This window comes from Caretta caretta, chromosome 2, assembly GCF_965140235.1.
Source record: "Caretta caretta isolate rCarCar2 chromosome 2, rCarCar1.hap1, whole genome shotgun sequence".
In the NCBI taxonomy this organism is placed as follows: domain Eukaryota; kingdom Metazoa; phylum Chordata; order Testudines; family Cheloniidae; genus Caretta; species Caretta caretta.
The window spans coordinates 18566864-18591902 of record NC_134207.1 but is presented as its reverse complement, the minus strand read 5'-3'; the positions used below and the strand labels follow the sequence as shown (position 1 = coordinate 18591902).

General features: G+C 42.0%; 1 protein-coding gene across 6 annotated transcripts in view; it reads right to left on the bottom strand.

Moving 5' to 3' along the window:
• ASAP1 (ArfGAP with SH3 domain, ankyrin repeat and PH domain 1) overlaps window positions 1–25039 on the bottom strand; it is a 362608-nt gene that overhangs the window by 61505 nt on the left and 276064 nt on the right. For all 6 annotated transcript variants that reach the window (XM_048841653.2, XM_048841649.2, XM_048841648.2 and 3 more), the window contains 5 exons: window positions 15348–15511; window positions 13452–13585; window positions 5375–5466; window positions 3656–3842; window positions 977–1062 (listed from right to left, as the gene is read on the bottom strand). In XM_048841653.2, coding sequence (XP_048697610.1) covers window positions 977–1062; window positions 3656–3842; window positions 5375–5466; window positions 13452–13585; window positions 15348–15511 — 663 coding nt within the window. The remainder of the gene's footprint in view (window positions 1–976; window positions 1063–3655; window positions 3843–5374; window positions 5467–13451; window positions 13586–15347; window positions 15512–25039) is intronic.

The window sequence follows — 25039 nt, the reverse complement described above, 5'->3', positions numbered from 1 at the left end:
TTGCGGATACAGACTAACACAGCTGCAACTCTGAAACCTGTCATTTTCACTAAGTTTTCCTTGCCCCTGTCATCACATCCTCTCTACACCATAAAATATCTCAACAGCCCATTGATAGTTTGAGAACTTGCTACTTAACACTGCTACACCATCTACAGTAGGACCTGAGAGTTACGAACACCAGAGTTACAAACCAATCGGTCATCCACACACTTCATTTGGAACTGGAAGTACATAATCAAGCATCAGAGACAAAAAAACCTGTTTCTGTGTTTGTTTCTTTTAAATTAATGTGGTTAAAAGCAGTATTTTTCTTCTGCATAGTAAGGTTTCAAAGCCGTATTAAGTAAATTTCAGTTATAAACTTTTGAAAGATCATAACATTTTGTTCAGCATTACGAACGTTTCAGAGTTACGAACAATCTCCATTCCTGTAGTGTTCGTAACTTTGAGGTTCTACTGTATTGCATTTTCCATAGTTTTAAACCTACTGTTTATTAAAATGTCCATCTTTTCCTAGGTTACTTTTATTCATTTACTTCTTATTTTCTGAGAGAAAAAATGACTATACCTTTGTTTTCACTGTCTTGCTTTCCTTGAATTATTCTATTCCTAATTTTGGAAGCTTTCTTGCCATCTCTTTTCCATATTCTCTATTTGCATTGATTTTCCTTTGTCATAACATTTCCCTCAATGTTTTCTCTTTTTTTCCCTACTCTATCATATAGTGTCTCTTTCCCTACATAGTTCATGTACCTAATGTTCATGTTTTTATTCTTTTTCCCTTTTTTATTGCTTTACAACACAAAGGTCAACTCAAGTTAGGAATTCTATTCAGATGCAACATCAAAATACTAAGTAGTATGATCATTAATAAAAACAAACATCATACAAAGCAATGTAAATTATGAGAATGATTTTGAATTGGTAAATTTGTCATTAAAGTTACTCTGGTTAACAAGTGAGCAATCCATACCAGTTTTGTACAAGAAAGTCAACCAGATGAAGGGAGGTTTGGTCAGCAGTCCGGACTGCTAAATGAAGTGCTGTTTCACCTGGCTCCTAAACACATGAAAAAAATGTACAAGATTAAACACTTTTGGACTCTCTTCTATGCAAAGATTATCACGGTTAATCTCCTACTAAAATATACTTTTATCACTTATCTTTGTATTAAATATTTAAATAGAGAAACTATTATGAAAGCTATGATGCAAACAGCTTTTGTTTCTCACTCCTTATGGGTGCTACTTTTCCCTCCTTTTGCTCCCATCACCCTCTCCAACCAGCTTTCCTTTTGTATTAAGTTTGGTCTAACCATTGTGCACAATCCTGAAAACACCAGTAACCATTACTCCTAGTAACAACTGCAATTAGTCCCTTCTAGCAGGAGTATGTTCTCCTCCCCCATAAGAACTTGTAATACTGGGTCCTTAGACCGTAAGCATCTTCTGGGTAGGGAACCATATATATGTCTGTAAAACTTGCACAACAATTGTGATGCTGGTGAAAGGATTATGATTGATAATGGTGAGATATACAAAGAAAATAACAGAAGCCAAAATTTTTAAATACAAGTGCATAAATTTAGACATCTGAATCAAAGCATTCTGATTTTCAAAGGAACTGAGCACTCAACTCTCATTGAATTCGATAGGAGCTGCGAGTGTTCAGGACTTCTGAAAAAAATCAGTCATTTTCCTATTGAAGAAAACAATGTTAACAGAAATGTTGCATCATGATCAGCACTTAAGGAAAGAGAATGACTGTTTCATAGTATACAACACACACAGAGACTGGCATGTATTATTGCTTTAAAAGGAATACACCTTGGAAGAATTTTGTGTCATTTTAATAGGGTGTAGTGTAGCTGCGCCTGTAATGTAGACCAGGTCATCAACTCGCTAGTCTTTTATAATGTATTTATCAGACTGCTCTCTGAACACAACAACAGACACCCCGAACATTTAAACTATAGTAAAGAAAGAAAGAGAAAATATGCCATCATTATTTATTATTTCTTTTCTGGTAGTGTCCAGAAGCAGCAGTCAGGATCAAGACCTCTTTCTACTGGGCACGTTATAAACATATAAAGATAATCCCTGCTCCAAAGAATTTACAGTCTAGATAGGGACAAAATGCAACTATTGGGAGTTGACAACTTCAGTAATAGGAACACAAAGTTGCACATACTAGCTATATGCATAAGTTACAGACTTTAAGGTTTTTTTTTAAAAACCACATAATATAAAAATGTTGATGGGCCTGTACCAGGCTATCTGCTGAGCCATTATCATTAAGTATCTTATTGTGAGCATCACAGAAGAGATGATTTTTGAGAAGTGATCTGAAGGAGAACAGATTAATGACTATGTGAAAAGATTCAGAGAGGGTATTCAGAGCACATGGAGCAGCAAAGAAAGTGCTTAACATGAATGTTGGAGGCTGCCCCTGTTGTCAGAGTAGAGGCATCTGTTCACAACATGACACAGTCAGATAAAAAAAAAGTAGGTAAGTAAGAAGAAACTGAATTGTGAACAGCCTTGAAGGTAAAGACCAAAAGTTTGTGTCTGATGTGGAGAAAGGTGACCTGTTGGCGGGACTCCTTTTTCTGTGGAAAAGGACCTAGGGGTGATAGAGGATGAGAAGCTGGATATGAGTCAGCAGTGTGCCCTTGTTGCCAAGAAGGCCAAAGGCATTTTGGGATGTATAAGTAGGGGCATAGCGAGCAGATCGAGGGACGTGATCGTCCCCCTCTATTTGACATTGGTGAGGCCTCATCTGGAGTACTGTGTCCAGTTTTGGGCCCCACATCAAAAGAAGGATGTGGATAAACAGGAGAGAGTCCAGCAAAGGGCAACAAAAATTATTAGGGGTCTGGAACACATGACTTATGAGGAGAGGCTGAGGGAACTGGGATTGTTTAGTCTTCAGAAGAGAAGAATGAGGGGGGATTTGATAGCTGCTTTCAACTACCTGAGAGGTGGTTCCAGAGAGGATGGTTCTAGACTATTCTCAGTGGTAGAAGAGGACAGGACAAGGAGTAATGGTCTCAAGTTGCAGTGGGGGAGGTTTAGATTGGATATTAAGAAAAACTTTTTCACTAGGAGGGTGGTGAAACACTGGAATGCGTTACCTAGGGAGGTGGTAGAATCTCCTTCCTTAGAAGTTTTTAAGGTCAGGCTTGTCAAAGCCCTGGCTGGGATGATTTAATTGGAAATTGGTCCCGCTTTGAGCAGGGGATTGGACTAGATGACCTCCTGAGGTCCCTTCCAACCCTGATATTCTATGATTCTATGACTCAAAAAGAGGACACACATCAAAAACGACTGATTAGGGAGAAATGTGGATGTCCCTGAATACAACACTCGGATCTGGTCACCACATTATTTACCTTTCAGACTTTTAAAATGTACTAGACTATTCTTTGAGCACATATACAAACATTCATAACAAATCTTTTAAACTGTACAGGAAAAGGCAAGAGAAAATACACTGGCAGGAGGATAAGCCAGATCAGCTAAGATTTTTTTCATCTATGATTCTAATAAACATCATTCTCCCATGTACTTATAAGTTATATCACTATTTTAATTGATGGCTTCCAAAAATAATGTTCTTAACTTCCTCAATATTGTTTATCTGATAAGCTTACCTGTCCAGGCTCTAACAGTGGCTCCATTAGCTCTACCCCCTCTGCATAGACTTGAATTAGTGCAAGTAGATCCCTGGATTTGACAGCCTCGAGTAGTTCATTCAGTTTAGCTGCTGCAGATACACAAGTCTTTCTAGAAAACTTATGATCTACATACTTAGCAGTGATATATTCTTTACGTGCAGTCCTGGGAGGAAAAAAAACAGAACTTGGTCTAGAATTCTGAGCAAAACGGATCTCAAATGGACTGATAATTTAGGCTTAAAATCAGAACTCAGCTTGCTTAAACTGAAAAGTGAGGACTGATTGTATAGAAAAAGATCTGATAACCCCATTTAATATATAATAATTTAATCACTATGCACGTGACACACTATTTGCAAAAAAGAGGTCCAAAATGAAGTAAACAAGCATCTTACAGTATCCTGCCTTTTCAATAATACATGAGGTACAGCCTTTGATTCTGGGAAATCAGTTTAATTCAAAACTGAAGATGCAGAAGACAATTTTCGTAATAGGAAAATACATGTAAAATACATCAACTTGTTCAATTGTGTCAATTTCAAGAAAAATTATGAAGAACAATTGAACAAATTGGTGCATCTTTCATGTATTTTCATATTATGAAAATTCCCTTCTGCATCTTCAGTTCTGAACTGAGTTCCCAAAATCAAAGTGTGTGTGTGTGTGTGTGCGCGCGCGCGTGCGCGCCAGGAAATAGAATGATAGTCTAGCAGATTTTTGCCATTACTATTTCTGTGATTCTGTTTGTTTAAAACAAGGGTTTTCTCCTTTCTGACCATCAGCTACTTGCCTTATAGTAACTGAACTGATGATATAAAACTGAGTTTACAACAATTATTTCCAAGGCAATTGACTTGTATTATAAACAGAGGATTATGACTTCCTGCTGCATAATCAAGGAGAAGAAGGGTTGAAAAGAAAGCTTTTTTTTCAAGCTAAACATCTTCCATAATAGTAAAGGGAAAAACAAAATTACTGTCCAATTACTGCTGTTTGTAGAAATGCCCTTTTTTCCAAGATTTCTCTCGTATGACAATCCCACTTTAAGGTTAAAATCCAGTTCCCAGCAGGGCTCTTGGTGGAGTGGAAAGGAATTCCCTCCTTAGGCCACAAGAGTGGGCTGCGCTCTGTGAAGACCACTTTAGTTTAGTGGCTGAGATAGGTTCTATGGGACCTTACTTCCCCTGACTGCAATGATCCTCTGGTCTTGCCCACTTACAGAATAACTAAGCCACCACTCCCATACTCCTCAGGAGCTGAACTTCTCTGCATGACCTCCAGAGGACAATGGGGCTGGATTTATCCATAAATTAATACGAAAAGATTCATTGTTAGTGACTCCATTAGAGTTTATCACATGATCATGAATTACAAAACCAAACAAATACTGTAGCATATTCTAAGGAGACACAACCCATCACGTATGAACACTGTAACTGCCTGTGAAGTAAATTCAAGAGCAAATTTGAAGAGAAATAATGACCAGAGAAGGGATTTGGAATTCCGTAATGAGAAATTTAGCAGTCAAGATTGGCAGGTGGAATGAAACAAAAATTTTTGCCATCCTCAGACAGCTTTTTCTTTTTTAACTTCTCCCTTGACTTGATTATACTTAATATATCTCATTATGGAAAACCTATCTACACATATATACTCCATTCCAACTGTACACTGGGGAAGTGTTCATGTACTTACATATCACTTGATGGAGTGGGTTTGGGTGAAGGACTAGGTAAATTCCCTTCCATTATATCATTAAAACAATTATTTCCTACATTCTTGGCCAGCTGTAGAAAAAACAAAAGCACATGTTTTCATAATTTGCTATTGGTCTCAAATTTTCAAATAAGACTTTTTTAAAAAAAAATACAGTGCCTTTTTCTTATTAGCAGCAGAGGACAGTACAAATAACAAAATGAATGCATAGCATTAAAGTTCAATGTAGGCTATGTCTACATTTGGAACTGGGTGTGCAATTCCCATCTCAAGCAGATGTACTCATGTTAGTTCTGATCGAGCTAGCATGCTAAAAATATTTTAATTGTGGTAGCAGTTGCACCGGATAGCCATGCCGAGTACAAACCTGCCTGGACCATGTGGGTACTTGGGCTAGCCCATTCTGCCACGTGCCATGCTACTATGACTACACTCCTATTTTTAGCACACTAGTTCAATCAGAGCTAGTGCGATTATGTCTGCTCAAGATGGGAATTGCACCCCCAGCTCCAAGCACAGACATAACCTTAATGGATTGAAAGATATTCTTGTTACTCACCTTATAGTAACTGGAGTTCTTCAAGTGGGGACCCTATGTGTATTCCATGCTAGGTGCACATGTGTTGCATGTGCCTGAAACAGGAAGATTTTTCATTAGCAGTGTTTGTTGGTTCACATCTGCACCCTCTGCCTCCTCATGCTCTGAAACAAGAGCATATGAGGTGGTGTGGACTGAACGTCTCTTCAATTCCTTTTGTACTGTGAATCACCTTAGGAAAGAATCCAAAGGAGAGGCAGGATAGTCGAATACGTATAGAGCCCACGCATCTTGAAGAACTCCAGTTACTATAAGGCAAGTAACCAGAATTTCTTCTTCAAGCGATAGTCACTATGTGTATTCCACTTTACGCGGCTCATAAGCAGTTCTTACTGAGGAGGAGGAGGAACTCTGCTGTATCACAGATTTCAGGATCGCTGTGCTGAAGGATGCATCTGCTGAAGACGCTTGTGCCAGGATGTAATGCCTAGTAAATGTATGCATAGAGTCTCATGTTGCTGCTCTACAGATTTCCAGGAGGAGATCCTGAAAAGATGCCTCTGAGGATACCTGGGCTCTGGATGATTGGACTCTGACACTCTGTGGGGGAGCTATTGCTGCCAACTCATAGTATAGCTGGATGCAACCTGAAGCCATTTAGGAAGTCTCAGTGAGGAGGTAACTTCCCCTTTCATATGGTCAGCACAGGAGATGAATAATCTAGGAGATTTCCTGAAGGGTTTTGTCCTCTGCAGGTAAAACACTAAGGCTCGACAAATATCCAGCGAATGGAACTTCCTACCTTCTCTGGAAGGTGTATGACCTGATTTAAGTGGAATTTGGAGGGAATCTTTGGAATGAATGTAGCGTATTACCTCAAAGAGACCTTATCCTTATGGAACGCCCCGTAGGGAAGGTACACTCCATAAGAGCCCCAACCTCACCAAACTCTTCTGGCAGACATAACTGCAGTCAGAAAGGCCACCTTTATAGACAGATGAAGAAAGAAGCAGGAGGCTAAAGGTTCAAATGGAGGATTCATGAATGTTGCAAATATGAACAGGACTGAGGTCCCAAGCTGAAGTAGGTTTTAGCACCAGAGCAAAGGTTAAGGACTTTTGAAAAAACTCATTGTCATAGGGTGGGTGAAGACCAAAAAGTTCTCCACCAGAGGAAAGAAGAAGGAGTTAATGGTCACTAAATGCATTTGCAGCAAGCTGAGGGACAGACCTGATGTTTTTAAAGAAAGAAGGTAGTTCAGAATGGGTAGTATCCCTGAGCCCTGTGGAGGTACAGTAACTCCTCACTTAAAGTCATCCTGATTAACGTTGTTTCATTTTTACATTGCTGATCTATTAGAGAACATGCTTGTTTAAAGTTGTGCAATGCTCCCTTATAACATTGTTTGGCAGCCACCTGCTTTGTCCACTGCTTGCAGAGCTAGATGGTGGGGGCTTGGAACCAGGGTGGACCAGCAGCCCCCCATCAGCTCCCTGCTCCCTTAAGTTCCCTGTGCAGCAGCTGCCCACCAGGCTATCAATTGACGGGCAGTTCAGCTGTCCCTCCCCGCACTGCCATGTGCTGCTCCTGCCCTCTGACTTGGAGCTGCTCCCAGGAGCCTCCTGCTTGCTGTGCAAGGTGGGGTGGAGGTGGGGAAAAGGGGTGTTAATGTCAGGGTGTTGCCCTCCACAACTCCTGTACCCCAGCTCCACAGAGCCGGAGGGGGGACACACACGACAGCGCTCGGGACAGAGGAAACTTGCTGATCTACTTAAATTGATCTACTTGATTTAGTTGGGGATTGGTCCTGCTTTGAGCAGGAGATTGGACTAGATGACCTCCTGAGGTCCCTCCCAACCCTGGTATTCTATGATTCTATGAAAAAGGTAATGTACTTAGAGTGGGGCCAGCGTACTTCTCTGTCTCACACAGGGTGTGTGTCTGTCTCTCTCTGCCATGCAGTCTCCCATTCCTGCTGCCTTGTAGAGTGTGAGGCTACATTAACAACAATGTGTTAACCCTCAAGGGCTCAGCCGAGTGCTAGTTCATCATTTAGCAGCAAGGCATTCCCTGGGAAATATCCTACCCTCTTCCACCCTCTGACTTCACCACCTTAACCAAACTTCACAATCATCATTGCTGTATACAGTATTAAACTGTTTATTTAAAATGTATACTATGTATATGTGTGTGTGTATATATATATATACACACACACACACACACTTGCTCTCTCTCTCTCTCTCTCTCTCTCTCTATACACACACACACACACACACTATAAAATATAGACTTTTGTCTGGCAAAAAAAATTTCCCTGGAACCTAACCCCCCTCTGTACATTAATTCTTATGGGGAAATTAGATTAGCTTTACTTGATTTCGCTTACAGTAGCATTTTTCAGGAACATAACAACAACATTAATTGAGGAGTTACTATATCTGATGGCGTTGGATGGAAAATCTCTTATTTTGCAGCATAACATTTTCTTATACAGACTTTCCTGCTATTATTAAGGACGGATTTTACTGCCTTAGAACACGATCTCTCTAAATTCATCATCCATCCAAATACCAAGCTATTAAATAGAGGGATGCTGGATTAGGATGGGCGGTCTTCCCTTTGTCTTCAGTCAGCAGATTAGGAAACAGCTGGTTTTGTATGCATGGACTTGAAGCTGTCCAAAGGATGATAGCAAATCAAAGCTACCTCAGCCACCAGGGTGCTACTAGGATGATTGATGCTGTGTCTTGCTTGATTTTCCTCAGGATTTGAGATAAGAGGGGAATGAGTGGGAGAGCTCTGATCAGTGTACTAGGAATGCAAGTCCTCCGGAATTGTGTCCCTGAGCTGCACCAGAACAGTAGTCCGGGCATTTCTTGTTTTCTTCCGACACAAAGGCATCCACAAAGGGAATTCCCACTGTCAGATGTGCTGTACCACTGAGTTGTGAAGCATTCAATCGTGGTCTCTGTGGATGTTCCTGCTGAGGCTGTTCCCTAGGATGTTCAGTACTCCCATGAGGTGCACTGCTGAGAGACAGATCTGGTGCCAGATGCATCAATTTCACAGCTTGATCACCTCTGAGGCATACACTCTCGAGTTTATATAGTATACTATAATCATATTGTCTCACATGACCTGAACATACAGGGCATGGATGAATGGCAGGAATCTTTTGCAGGCTTTGTGTACTGCTCGCAGTTTTTTGTGAATCTTGGATTCTTGCTGGGTCCATTTTTGAGCCATTTTTGCCCAGATGCACACGCAAACTCTATAGGGAGGCATCCATAATTAGCTTCTTTGTGTCTAGATGGGAAACAAAGGGAACCCCTACTCACAGCTTCTCTGTCTTCCCATCAGATGAATCATGTCAGAATACGATGGGGAAGTGAGACTTGCTTGACCAGGCTATCCCTGCTCAGAGCATAACCACACCTGAAAACACTGGAAATGGAGCCTTGCAAAGGGAGTCAACGTACAGGGCCATCTGGCCTAGGAGGATCAGGCAGGATTGCACTGTCATCTGAGGGCTCAGTCGAAGACAGATGAAGTCCCTCAGAGCTTGAAATCTGTCCTGGGGTAAGTATGCTTTGGCTGTAATTGACTCCATAGCTGCTCCAATAAAGTCTATCATTTGCATGGGAACTAACGTGGATTTTTCTAGGCTCCCTAAGGATTGACGGACACTGACAAGGGATAGGACATTGACTGCACTTCTCTGTATGACCAACCCCTGAGCAGCCAGTTGTTGAGGTAGGGAAATACTGGAGTGACCTGGTTATGTAGGTATACTGCCACAATAGATAGTACTTTTGTGAAAACTCTCAGGATGGTTGAGAGACATAAGGAAGTACTCCGTATGGATAAAGGTTTAGGCCCACCATAAAGTGCAGGAACCTCCTGTGTGCTGGACATATGTGTACGTGGAAATAGGTGTCCTTTAAATTGAGAACTGCAAACCAGTCATCTTTCTTCAAAGAGGAGATTAGAGAGGCAAGATGACCATTCTGAATCCTTAACAGTGGATGAAGACATTCAGTTGTCTGAGATCTAGAAAGGGTATTTCTGGGAATGAGAAAACATCGTGAACAAAATCACCTTACCTTGTACTGAGGAGAGTCAAGCTATATAGCTCCAGCTGGAGCATGGATCTACCTCCTGTCTGAATATCCTCCCATGAGAGGGGGTCCCTGAAAAGAGATAGGGAGGGATGTTTTCTGGTAAGGATGAACAGAAGTTTTATAAGATATCTGGTGGTGACAATTTCTGGGACCTATTAATGCAACATGATATGATGCCATGCTGGGGAGAAATGGGCCAGGTGGCTACTAAATGAAGTGTGGATGCAGGAGGGCTGGTTTGTGACTCTCAAGGGTCCCATCAAAAAGATTTCTTGGCAGGAGCCTGAGGCTGGTGAGAGAATGACAGAGACGTTCTGTCTGCTGCACTGCACTCTGGTGCTTCCTGGAAGGCTCATCGGCCCTTATGTAGTAAAAGAGCTGAGAAGTGGGACACTGCTTATACAGTGGTGATGTGGAGTATTTTCTCTAAGATGCTGGGATGTATATACTCAAGGTGCAGAGGGCTGCATGACGGTCCTCACAAATATACAATGACTCATCCATTTTGTCACTGAACAAGTGGTTGCCCTCAAAGGGAAAGTCTTCCAAAGTGGCTTGAACTTCCTTTGGAAACCCAGAGGACTGGAGCCATGAAGCTTGTCTCGTGACAGTAGAAGTCTCCATGAAGTGAGAAGTGATGTCTACTGCATCTAGCGAAGCTTGAAGGAACGATCTAGCTATCACCTGACCCTCATCGATCTGGCTTGAAAATGCGATCAAGCTTCTCGGGTTGGTAGTTTGTGAACTCAAAAAAACTTCTTATAATTAATAAAATCATATTTAGACATCAAAGCTAGATAATTTGCAATGCAAAATTATAGGCTAGCCAAGGTGAAACTCTTCCATCTGAAGAGGTCTACTTGCTTGGTGTTCTTGTTGGAGGCAGCAGACTTAGGTTGGTGTAATCTGTTACATTCAGTGATGGCCTATACAACTAGAGAGTTCGGTGTGGGGTGTGAAGGGAAGTTTTTCGTCCTCTTAGAAGGAACAAAGTATTTCTTCTCCATTCTTTTCAGAGTGGGGGGCACAAGTGACTGGGTTGTGCTAGACTTTTTCTGGCCAGCTCTAATATGGCCTTGTTGATTGTAAGTGCCATCTTGCTAGGGCTGCACTCTGGAGGATATCTAACAACTTACAAGTGGTATCCTGAACTTTTTCCAGGGGAATTTGGAGTGCATCTGCAATTCTTCTCAGATCTTGGAACTGCTTATAGTCACCGCACGGTGATGGCGAGGAAGGTGCAGTAGCCTTAAGAGGAGATGAAAATAAAAATGCTGCTCGGGAGAGTAGGTCTGTTGGTTCAAGTTGCTCCTCCTCCACATAGTGTTCCTCAGTGGGCTGGGGTTCTTCCTTATGAGGTGACTTCTGTCTGATCCGCCATACTCAGGAGGTCTTAGATACGGATCTCAGTGTAAAGGACCATATGGGTAAGCAGGTGGTGTTATGGGGAAGGATACCACTGGTCCTGAGCTGGGCAGCATCCTGTGGGATTGGGTGGGTTCTCAAGAGCCTCTGGAACCTCTGTTGGGGTTATTCTTGTCTCTTGGTACTGTCGGTGGACCCACTGTCTCAGTCTCAAACTTTCCAGAAGAATATAAGTCCTCAGATTGCACTAGCGGACCACAGGTACCAGCAAATGTTCAGCAGTGTGAGCAACTCTCTGGTGATAATCGGCTCTGAGAGGATTAGTGACCCCAGATCAGAATATTCAGCCAGTTCATTGAGCACAGTACATCCAGTCCTTGAGGAAGGGGAGCTGGAGGGGCTTCTACCTACTGGCAGAGCCAATGGTGCTAATTTAGATCAGGCAGTGAGAGCTGGTACTGCTGAATCCTCCTTCTTGCTGTGGGATGATACCAGTCATGTGGGTGGCTGCCTTCTTTCCCTCACCCGTGCTGGAGTTGGTCCAGGCCCTTCAGCAGTTGATAGTTTCAGGGCACTCTTGGTTCTCAGCACTGACGAGACAGGCCTATGCTTTCTGTGAGCTCCTGACACACCTATAGCAGGGTGCAGAGTCCCACCAGACTTGGAGGCAGCAGGGAAAGAAGTCCACTTCTTGGATCATGACTTGGGAGGGGATTTCTCTAGTTTTTTGAGAGAGTGCTCCCACCTGCTCTGCCTCCTGCAGTCTGTAGCTCTTCCTTCAGATGATCTGGAGTCTGGGAGCACTGTGGCTGGATAGGCACAATACAGTGACTCTGGCCAATGCACAGAAGGATCTGATGACCCAAGGTTGAACTGGGTCATCGGGGGAGTTCCACCAGGAATCTTCTGAATTGCAGTGCTCAATATTACTGGGTTCAGAGAGGAAATAAATGACAGATGATGCACTTGGAAGGGATAAGGCAATAAAAACAAGTGTGGAAGTCACTAACCACGAAGACCCAAGGGCAGGCTACACAGAACTTGAAACTGGGGATCTCGGGCATACTAAGTACCCAAATGAGGGGTAAAACTCCTACTAACAATATATAGCTAAATACTAAAAACTAAATAACTAGAGAATGGTAAACTATTTAAAAAAACCTGGAATTTAAACAGGAACGTTAGCAAAGTTGTAGACACTTGGAGAGGTCCCATCTCAGACAAGGGGTGGTAAAAAGGAACTGGAGAGGTGGTCAGGCAGCACCACCCTTTATGCACTCAGTTCAGAGCACAAGGAGGCAGAGGGTGCAGGTATGGATCAATGAACGCTGCTAATGAAAAATCTTCTGGTCTCAGGCACATGGTGTGCATGCGCACCTCGAGTTGAATACACATAGGGACCATCATTCAGAGAACTTCAGAATTACCTGCTACTTAAATCCTAATAATTTTTACATGTTCTCCCCACCCCACACACACTTTTCACAATTTCCTATGCAAAACATAAATCTTTTTCTAGGTCACACATATTTTGTTTGAAACATGTCAAACTTCACTTTTGTCTTCTCCCACATCCAGTTCACAGCATCTCTTAACATCAGTGCAGGATCTTTCCCTTCAAATTACAGTTTCATCCTATGCAATTTAATGGCAACATTCTGAACTCTCTTGTTGATTGCAATTAGCTTACTTTCTCTTATCGTGCAAGGATTTTGTCAGTGGCTTTTGATTCAGGATCAAGACTACGTACCGAAAGGTAATATTCGAAGTATACTAGTAATGACAGCAGCAGTTAATAATACATCATTAGGGAAAAACTTGATTCATTAAGAAAATAAAATTGGTAAATGGACAAAAGTATAAGTAGTACAAGATAAATCCTTCTCCACAGTACTAGCAAAATGTGAATATACATTTTTCTACAAAACATGTCCTTTAAAAAATAAGTAACAGTACATTATTCTATACCTGGAAGTATCCTTTATATGCAGAGTATCTGATTAAAGATACACAAACTACAGGGACTCACCAAGAGTTCAGACGTTCCTAATTTGTCTAGCTCCAAAGACTGGATTCGAGAAATATGAACACCCATTTCCCTATGTATTCCAGAACACTCTATACAGGTTAAAATGCCCAGGTTCGTTGACAGCCAAGTTGGATCTGTAGAAGAGTTTGAGAAATAAAATACGTAGCAAATATTAAAAAGAGTGAAAGTTATTTTCTGTAAAAAACAATATTCCTCAATGAAAATGACTTTCCTCTTAGGGGAAGCAACTTAATTATGAATATCTGTTTTTTTCAAACTTCATCACCAAACTGAACCAAAAAGTTAATAAAATGCATTTTTCCATTAATAGAATTAAGTCTGTATATTCCTAAAAATCCACCACCTATCTAGAAACATCTAGGGCAAAATTTTCAAACCCAGGTGTCTAAACACATATTTAGGCACCTAAATGTAATGCCGGCCCACCAAATTTATCCATTTTGGCCTTCATTTTTAATGCTCTAAGTGTATTTTTTCATAAAGATTAAATTAAGAAACATTTCACTATAGATGGAATGGACATCCACAGAGGTAAACTTTAAACTCTAGGGTTGGCCCAGTAATAGTACTCTGCACTGCCATGTGAGCATCCCTATGCTAAATACCCAAATAGTTCTCACATCATGTATGTTGCAAAATGAGCATGTTCAGTCCGTGAGAGGTTTTTTTTTTTCTTGGACCACTTAACAGCAATAACATGGGCAGATTAGACAAGAAAGTCAAGTGGTTCAAAATGAGCCTCATTCAGTCTTCCTTGACCAGAGGGATAATTAAGTGCCCACTACGTGAAGTCTTGAGTCAATAGTTTAAAGCAAGAAAAAAGAGGACAGATGCTTGGGACTTCATTATAATCAAGGTGGCAAAGGTTAATAAAAAATGTTTCCCCAGATTTCCAGAGATTTAAATTATAAACTACAAACTATTTATCGTCTTTCAGTATTTGAAAAGCTGTATTTTTCTATGGTTGCAATATTCTACTTACATTTCTAATGTACATATCATTGTAGAATGTAGCTACCAGTATTTCAGTATAATATTGGTATCAGCTACCTGCCAGAGACATTATTCTTCTATCTTCCCCAGTCCTCCGTTCTACCTCCCTTCTAAGGAACCTCCTTATGATACAAAAGCAGCAGCTATCAAGCACTATTAACTCAGTAGCTCAATGATGATTTATAACTCTTAATTGTCCTCAAGCTCAGACAAGGGAAAATGACTGACCTATAATTCTGCTGCTCTGAAGAGATCATTCCAAAAGGATTCTTACACTTAGTCTTTGCTTCCTGGCACAAATCTGGGAAAACTACCAAAGCTCTGAAGATTTTTGGCACCGATGGGTAAAAGGATAAAGCATGAACCAGGACACCCTATTGACAGTTGTGTCAAGCGCTTAGCTTAATTGCCAACCAATAAGGGGATGGTTTGTGCATCGCCCTATTACCATTGTCCTTAGGGTCAGAAATTTTAAGATCTTTGGCAATTCCACGAGTCTCATGCTATGAAGCTGAGATCCAAGAGTAAGACTGCTGGAGGATTACATCTTCCTTAATCACTGCCTAAGCACGACTCACTTCCAAGTAAGTAGCTTACAAAAACAGTGACGCTAAACAATTTCCATTCCATTGAAATAAGGATCTGGAGAGAGTGCAACAACATCAGCAGTTCAAATCCCACAATGGGGCTTGAACTGCTGAAACTGAGTGCAGACAACACACAACAGTGATGGATGAGACTCAGAACACTTGCTCTTTTAAACTAGGGTTGAAGGCTGATCTACATATTGCTCAGAAAGTTAATCTGCACTCTAAAAACTTTTTAAAAATGTTATTTTGCTTGAAATAAGACATTTGGTGACATTCATGTAAATTAAGATACCTGGTGATCCACAATCACAACAGACTTCATTTCCGGGTAATCTCTGTATATCATCAATAATGGCTTTTGTTAGATCCTCTAAACTGTTTTCCCCTGTGCTCTGCTCTCCACGGAATGCCATGTTTAATGCTTCTTCTTTACTGTTAGTCAATACTGATATCCATCTAGTATAAAATGAAGGGTTTTTATGAAGATTGTTTTGCAAATACAACTTTACCTATAAACTATAGCAAGTTTGCAGGTGAAAGAACAGGGTAGATGTGGAGGGGAGGGAGTATACTGTGAGAGAGACTGGAAAGTTAAAAAAAAAGCAGAAGTAAAACAAAAATGAGAGGAGGAACAAAGTAAAACAAGGGGAAACGATTTTTAAATTGCTCATCAAAAAGGGTTTGAATTAATGTACTGCAACATGTGCCAACATATATAATTCCTGGTTTCTGAAGTGGGTTAAAGCCTGGGAGTGGATAGAGACTAAGGGCCAGATTTGGAATTTAGGTTCCTAGGCACTTTTGAAAATATCACTAGACACTTATCTGCATCTTTATATACCTAAATTCTTTAAAAAATCTGGCCCTGAGTCTTTTGCTATAATAGCCCATATACAAGGACTATGAAGGCCAAGTAGATGGGACAGGTCAGGAGTAAAAATGGGATAGGATTTTAGAAAAGAGGAGAAAGATGAGAATAGAGAGTAATGGAGTAACAGTAGTGGCCAACATTAAGATTATAACTGGTAACGTGATCTTACAGATATCAATCTGCAACTCAGTCAAGTTAAAACAAATCAACAAAGAGTTAAAAGTTGTTTCAGGTACTATAACTGTGCTGAGTCTACCCACTGATTTTTAAGGTTTATACAACAACATTTCCCTATTTTTAAAAGTGTGTTTCTCTCACTTCCTGTTGTGTGAAAGTCCCAAACTACGAGGGGCCATTGACTGACAGATTTTACAAGGATTTAGAAAAAATGGCTACACACTAAGTGCTGTCTAATATATCAAATTAGCAAGCTGAAAAAACAAAACAAAAAACAGGTTTTTTTCCTCCAATCCCTTTCAGCTACAGTAATTGTTTGTTACTTGGAGCTAAAGCAGATAAAATAGCACACTTCTGTCTAAAAATGCTCAAGCTCTTCTTAACCAATTTCCTGCTTAGATATTTCAACTTTCTATACTCAGTGTGATTTGTTTTTTTTTTTTTTTTTTTGCAGTGTGCTGTAATGTCTAGGTTCAACTGAATGGATTGATGATGAAACTTTAGACTTAATTTCATAGTCTCTAGCGTGCAAATACTAACATATGTGAGTAACTTTAGAGACATAAGTAGTTTAATGGGGAACTTATACAAATAAAGTTACATCATAAATGTTTGCAGAATCAGGGCCTGAATTTGTATTTGCACTCACATATGCACTTTTTTGTTTTGTGATTAATGCGCAAAAGATGAATCTGGGAACAAATGGTCTTTTCCAAAAAACTTGCAAAGGAAGGTTAGTAAAAGCCAGTTTACCATGCCCCCTTCCGCTCCCACCCCTGAGAAATGTAAGCATTTCCAATATTTTCCCTCTATAGTTCTGTGTACAGAAAACAATACATGTGCTACACATAATCTGAATTTGTAAAGTAAAATATATAAACACACTCTAGGTGGCAGTCATTTGCAATTTTGCTAATGAAGACCAGTTTGTGAAAACAAAACAAAAAGGAAGTATTCTTGGCTTCTGATATTAGCATAATCCAGATAAATGTAGGTAATGTACAAGCTGAAATATCTGTTCATTTAGAAATTGGCAACTGGCTTAAAGAACTCGTCAGCAGCTACAGTTATTATGGTTCCAATTTAATTGCAATTACGATAAATAGAAATTAACATTGAATGTCAGATATACAATAGCAATTTAAAAAGCAACTTTCAATCACTATTAGAAGGAATGAAAATTAGATGAAAAATTGGATGTGTGAGCTGACCAGAGGTTTGATTAGTGTTTCAAGCATTATTTTATTTACTACAGTTACATACAGCAATAACAATTCGCTTTTTATTCCTTTTAGCCAAGGAAATGAAAAATTCCATATAGCTGCATATCACCTGATGCAATCTCTGAAAAATTCAGAGCACAAAGCATCATACTGTGTGCTGTAGCTAGAGATTATCAGCAGGGCTAATTTAACACAAACATTCATGCCATTTATAAAACAGAATTGATCATTAATACTCCAAAATGGCAGAAATATATTATATACATTATTCACTGCAGAACAACCTCTTCCCCCAAGCCCTCAAAACAGTAAAATGGCATTTTAACCCAATATGACATTACCAGGTGTCCTATGGTTCTCTCTCTATTTTAATTATAGCTTTGTTGTTTTGTACAGTTTCTGTTTGAAGTACACAGAATGCTTCTGCTTCACTGTATGAAGCCACTGGACGCAATGTAATATGCAAAGATGATCAGATATAAATTTGTAGTGTTAATGAAAACCGGTTGCACAGTTGTCCAATTGTATTACAGACCAGGGTTCTGCAATCTCCACCTCAATTAAGTAGTTGCCCAGTTTTCCATGGTGTTCTCTTCCTCAGATGTCTAGATATTGGACAGCTTTCTGTTTTCTCCTAGGACTCCCTTATTGCCCACAGGTTTCTGTCATTGTTCTGTTTTGGGGGCTGTGTGCTGAGCCAAGTAGCCTGCTAGGCTAGACTGAGAACTTGCTAATGAGGTTCTAGTTTGCCATCTTTGATTCCTAATCCCTTTAGAATCCCTTGACAAGATGGCAGGGCTAATTGAGGGAGAACAGGAGTTTAAAAAACCAGCTTCTAAGCAACTAGAGGAGCTAGCGAACAGGGAAGTTTTGCAAGGGAGTTGCGAGAGGGACTGTTGGACCCAGATACACCTAATAAAAATACTCTAAACTTAGTACAATAACCACCCCCCCACACACACACAATAAAATAAAATAAACAAACAAATCCTGCAAGACTAAAAATAATACAGGCAGGAGTCTAGCAGTATAGTGAGGGGCTATCCATTCTTTTGCACTGAATGCATCACGTAGGACTGCATACCTGTACATTCAGTGCAGGTCTTCAGAGACAGACTACTGGCTCTTTAGACCAGAGTAGCTGAACTGGAGATGCTAAAGGAGACAGAGAGGTACCTAGAGAAGATTTTCAGGGACACAGTAGCATGGTCCTACCCCCAACCTGATAGCCTTTCTGCTGTTAAGGAAGATAAAAGTCTCAAGGAAGGAGAACGTCAAGCTAGAGCAGAGGAAAACAATCCCATAATTGGGACCCTCCTTCCAGATAATGTCCTGGTATCTTCTCGCACTGAGGATACCTCTCCGGGTGAGGGGACCCCAGTTATTAGGAAGAGACGAGTAATAGTAATGGAGGTGTTAATTATTAGAAATATAGACAGTTGGGCTTGTGATGATTGGGAGACTGGCTCAGTGAACTGTCTGCAGAATGCAAAAGTTGTGGACCTCTCAAGACATCTAGATAAACTTATGTGTAGTGCTGGGGAGAAATTGGTGCTCATAGAACATGCAGGTAGAAATGACATAGGGAAAGGTAGGAAAGAGGTCCTGGAGGCCAAATTTAGATTAAAATCCAGCATCTCTATGGTAGCATTATCTGAAATGCTTCCAGTTCCACACGCAGGTCCAGGAAGACAGGCAGAACTACAGAGTCTCAATGCATGGGTGAGATGATGTTATTGGGAGGAGGGATTTAGGTTTATTATGAACTAGGGAACCTTTTGGGAAAGGAGGATCCTATATAGGAAGGATGGGCTCCGCTTAAACCAAAATGGAACCAGATTGCTGGCATGAAAAATTAAAAAGGTATTAGAGGAGTTTTTAAACTAAGGGCTCAGGGAAAGCAGACAGGTGCAGAGAAGCACATGGTTTGGACAGAGAAGCACACAGTTTCTTAGGGGAAAATTTATTCAAGGGGATACTCTATGTCCTAATAAAGAAGAGAGAATATAAGTTGAGAAAGTACAGATAAGAACTGAAGAGAAACTCTGAAATGAAAAAGAGTCCCACTCAATTACATCATATGAAGCCAGACAACTAAATATTGACAAATTTTATAAGTGCTTGTGTACCAATGCAAGAAGTCTAAATACTAAGATGGGTGAACTTGATTGCCTGTGTCAAGGTTCCTTCCCCACTCTGAACTCTAGGGTACAGATGTGGGGATGTGCATGAAAACCTCCTAAGCTTACTTTTACCAGCTTAGGTTAAAACTTCCCCAAGGTACAAACTATTTTACCTTTTGCCCTTGGACTTTATCGCTGCCACCACCAAACGTCTAACAGGGATATAACTGGGAAAGAGCCCGTTTGGAAACGTCTTCCCTCCCCAAAATCCTCCCAAACCTTACACCCCCCCTCCTGGGGAAGGTTTGATAAAAATCCTCACCAATTTGCATAGGTGAACACAGACACAAACCCTTGGATCTTAAGAACAATGAAAAAGCATTCAGATTCTTAAAAGAAGAATTTTAATAGAAGAAAAAGTATAAAGAATCACCTCTGTAAAATCAGGATGGTAAATACCTTACAGGGAAATTAGATTCAAAACATAGAGAATCTCTCTAGGCAAAACCTTAAGTTACAAAAAGACACAAAAACAGGAATCTACATTCCATTCAGCACAGCTTATTTTCTCAGCCATTTAAAAAAATCAGAATCTAACACATATCTAGCTAGATTACTTACTAAGTTCTAAGACTCCATTCCCGTTCTGTTCCCGGCAAAAGCATCACACAGACAGAGAGAGAGGCTTTGTTTCTCCCTCCCCCCAGCTTTTGAAAGTATCTTGTCTCCTCATTGGTCATTTTGGTCAGGTGTCAGCGAGGTTATCCTAGCTTCTTAACCCTTTACAGGTGAAAGGGTTTTTCCTCTGGCCAGGAGGGATTTTAAAGGTGTTTACCTTCCCTTTATATTTATGACAGCCTGGTATTAAGTGAGGCTATTGATATAATAGGCATTAAAGAAAGTTGGTGGAAAGATGATAATGGGACATAGTAACAACAGGAAAAGGAATACTTGTGGCACCTCACGTCAGCTGTAGCTCATGAAAGCTTATGCTCAAATAAATTGGTTAGTCTCTAAGGTGCCACAAGTCCTCCTTTTCTTTTTGCGAATACAGACTAACACGGCTGCTACTCAGTAACAACAGGGTACAAAATACATAGGAATGACAGGAGTAGGTTGCGCTATTGGGGGAGCGAAGGAAAGGAAACAGAGTCAAATATAGTAAAAATCTTAAATGAATCAAACTGAATTACAGAATCTCTATGGATAGAAATTTCATGCTTGAATAGTAACACATAACAATAATAAAGCGGTAGGACTATACTATCAACCACCTGACCAGGATGGTGACTGTGACTGTGAAATGGTCAGAGAGATTAGAGAGGCTACAAAAATAGAAAATTCAATAATAATGGGGGATTTCAACTACCCCCATATTGACTGGTTACATGTCACCTCACGACCAGAGGCAGAGACACAACTAGCATCAATAACTACTTCTTGGAGCAGATATCCCTGGAATACACAAGGGGAGAGGCAATTCTTGATTTAGTTCTAAGTGAAGCACAGGATCTGATCTGTGAGGTGCATATAGCCAAAGAAGTTACTCACCTTGTGCAGTAACAATGGTTCTTTGAGATGCGTCCCCCTGTGTTGGGGCTCCACTGTATGGGTCCCTGTGCTGCTGGTCAGAGAACTTCAGCAGCAGTGTCCGCTAGCGCCCCCACCCCCACGGTCTCTCTTTGTGCCCTGCCATGAGGCTAGGCAGTGCGTGCAGGCTAACCCCCCTCAGTTCTTTCTCTACCGCAGAGTCATTGACAAGAACTCCAAAGTAGATGGGACAAGGGTAGGTTGTCCTATCCCTGCTCTGGAGCAGTAGCATGAACATTTCTTGTTCAGGTAAGTGGCAAACAAGTCTGTGGTCAGCATCCCCCACCTCCTGAATAGATTGTGAAGCACTACTGGGTATAGCTCCTATTCATGGTTGTGTGGGTATTTGCAATTGAGACGGTCTGCCATCAAGTTTTGTGTATCTGGGAGGTAGACCGCAGACAGCGTGGGAGATACACCAGTTTCATAGTCTCAACACTTCTGCAGAGAGGGAGGGAGACTGGGCTCCATCTTGTCGATTTATGTAGAACATAAAGGCAATGTTGTCTGTTAGGACTTTCATGGGTGACCATCTGATTAATGGGAGGAAATGGGCGCAGGCATCCTGACCACCCTTAGCTCGAGGAGGTTGATGTGGAGGGATATCTCCATGGAAGATCACTTCCTTTGTGTCGTAAGGCTGTTTAGATGTGAGTCCCACCCTAGGAGGGATGCGTTGGTGGTGAGAAGCAACAAGGGAGAATTCTTCAGGAAGGGGATCCCTTTGCTAATATTGGCTGGGTCTTTCCACCAGTCTAAGGAGGTTTTTACCCTGGTGGCCAGTGACAGGGCTCTGCCTAGAATGTCCCTCTTTGGTCTACAAACCAAGCTGAATCACATCCGAAGGCACCGCATGTGGAGTCTGCCGTGTGGTATTACTGCTGTGCCAGCTGCCATATGCCCCAAGAGCTGTAGGCAGTCTGGCTGATATTTGTGGACTGTTTTGGACAGTCTCTGTAAGTGTAGCCAGAAAGAGTAATCTGTGCTGGTCAAGGTTGGCGCCTATAAACTCCAGGTGCTGTACTAGAGTGAGGGTTGATTTCTGGCCGTTGATCTGTAGCCCAGCTCTGTAAACAAGTGCATTGTTGATTTGGTGACTTGGTGAGCCTCTAGGAGAGACCAGGCTCTGAGGAGGCAATCATTCAGGTAAGGATAAATCATGATCTCTTGGCAGCGTAAACAGGTGGCAACTACTGAGAAAATCTTGGAAAATACTCTCAGGGCCAAAGATAACCTGAAGGGGACTACCCTGTGTTGGTAGTGATCTTGTCCCAGGGTCAATCTGAGAAATTGCCTGTGATTTGGTACGACCGATGTGAAAATATACATCCTGGAGGTCAAGGGCTTAAAATCAGTCTCCCTGTTCCAGTGCTGGAATGATCATCGTTAGTGACCATCTTGAATTTCACAGCTTTGACAAACTTGTTGAGTGCACTGAGGTCTAATATGGGTCTCCAGCCCCCTTCCTCTTGGGTATTAGAAAATACCAAGAGTAGAACTTCTGACTTGCAGATGTTGAGGTATTGGTTCTATGGCTCCTAACTGGAGGAGACTGTCTACCTCTTGTCGTAATAAACTCTCGTGAGAAGGGTCCCTGAAGAGGGACAGGAAAGGCTGTTGTGGAGGGGGCAGGGAGACAAAATGGACAGAGTACCCACGGTAAACCATCTCTAGGACCCATAAGTCCGATGTCATATGCTTGCAGGTGCTGCAGAATGCTGCCAGATGGTGGCCAAAAGGGTGGGTAGTGATGGTAGGTTGTAGCAGTTGTGGGGAGTGAACTATCGGCACCTCAACCAACACTGGTGTTTAGACGTGGAAGGCTGGGACGAGGAACATTGCTGACCAGACGGTTTACGTCTGGAGAATTTAGTTTTCTTTCTCTGTGGCTCGTAGTATCATTGAGCTGGGCACTGGGAAGTTTATGGTTTATGCTGGAGCTGTGGACTAAATTTTCTCTTTTGTCCCAGCACATGAATGCCCAGCATATGAAGAGTGGTTCAAGAATCCTTCAGTGGGTGAAGGGAGGCACTGGTTTTCTCCACAAAGAGCTTAGTGTCCTCAAAGTGAAGATCTTCAATGGTTGCCTGCACCTCCTTCAGGAAACCTGACAGGTGGAGCCAAGAGTCACATTGCATCACCACCATGGAGATGGATCTGGCTGCAGTATCAGCCGCATTGAGGGCAGACTGTAGCATTGTCTTTACCACTAGCTGCCCTTCTTGGATAATGGCCTTAAATTGTTTGTGATGTGACTCTGGCAGCTACTCAATAAAATTGTTCAGTTTTGAGTAATTTGTGCAATCATATTTCACTGTAAGCACTTGGTAGTTGGCAATTTGAAACTGAAGCATGGCCAAGGAGTACACCCTCCTGCTTCCAGTCCCTATTGTAGGGAGTGGGCCTCATATGGTGTTGACGGCCATGAGAATTGATTGAGTTGGGTGGAGAGTGGGAGAAGAGGAACTCTTTCTGTAGGCCAGGATGTATTACTTTTTGTTTGCAAGTCGGTGTGACCAGTGCTGGGGTCTGCCATATGGTTCTTGTGGGTCGAGAAGGGCCTCATTGACAGGGAGGGCTATTATTAAGGATGAAGGATGGAGGATGTCCAGGAACTTGTGGTGTGTGTCCATGACTTCCTCCAGAGGTATCTGGAGAGAGTCAGCCACTCTCTTTGCGAGGTCTTGGAAGAGGCGAAAATCATCTGCCAGGGATGGTGGGGGAGGCATGACAGCCTCATCTGGGGAGGAGAAGAATATAGTTTTTGGGGTTGCCTCCCCCTTGACATCACCCTTGCACTCCTCCAAGATTCCTTCTGGGGGCTCTGAAGCTCTGGACATCGCAGCAGAGGAAGGATGTCTTGGGGGGCTTCTGGGTGGGACTAGAAGCCCGAGAGGGACGGGGGTGGTATGCAGCCCAGGGATCCCAGTATGGCCACTGGGGTGGCAGTGGCATGGAGTCTGGTGGTGGTGTCCATGGATGGCCATACTAGGATGGTGGCAGTGGGGACATATAAGGGTATGCCTGGAGGACCTGCTGGTATCAGGCACTGTAGGGGGCTTGAGATGAGTACTGAAATATCTCTGGTCCGCTATCTCAGACCACACTGCAGAGCAGGGGAGCATGGGAAGGCAGCGGGAAAAACTCCCATGTCAAGCGGAGACCCGGTGCAGAGGTCTGGTGCCAAGGAGAGACTCTGGTACATCAGCTAAATGGAGGTCCCTCGAGTGCCAAAATTCCAGTGGTGCTGACTGGCTCGGTGCGACGAACGGTGATGGGGGGCGGGGAGATATTCTCCGGACTGGCTGTTCAGGTACTGGAAGAGGCATCGGTACAGATGGGACATGGCATACCAGTGGTGCCTTGGAGTGTTTACTCCGGTCCTTCTCCTGAGGTGCTGTTGACTTGGTGCCCATGCCCATTGGGTCTGTGGGTGCATCAATGGTACCTGCCACCGTAGTCTTCCTTGAGCCATGGGTACCAGGTTTGGCCTGTCTCGGTGCTGATGGTACTGAGGATACTGAGCATGACAGGGATCGTTTGTGGCTATCTCATGGCTCACTGTGGGGACTTCCCGCTCTCTTTTTCAACTTATGAGAAGGATTGGTGGCTGATTTCTTCAACCCATAGCCCTTTAATGTTGAGGGCTGTGGGGAAGACTCACGTCTGTGTGGAGACTGTTGGTGTGTGTCCAGAGAAGGTCTCAGAGCTACCTCCATGAATATAATCTTCTGCCTTAGCTCTCTGTCCTTGCGAGACCAAGATCTAAGCTACTGGCAAAGAGTGCACTTTTAAACGTGTCCTTTCCTGAGGCAATGAATGTACCATGAGTGCGTCTGCAATGAAGATAGCGTCATTGCAGGACAAGCACTTCTTGAAGCCTGGAGAACTGGGCATGCCCCATTTGGGGGGGAAGGGTCCCCAATAAGAAGCGTGGGAAGAAAGAAATTAAATTCTATCTATATCTCTCTACATATAAGTATAGATATATTTTAGAATA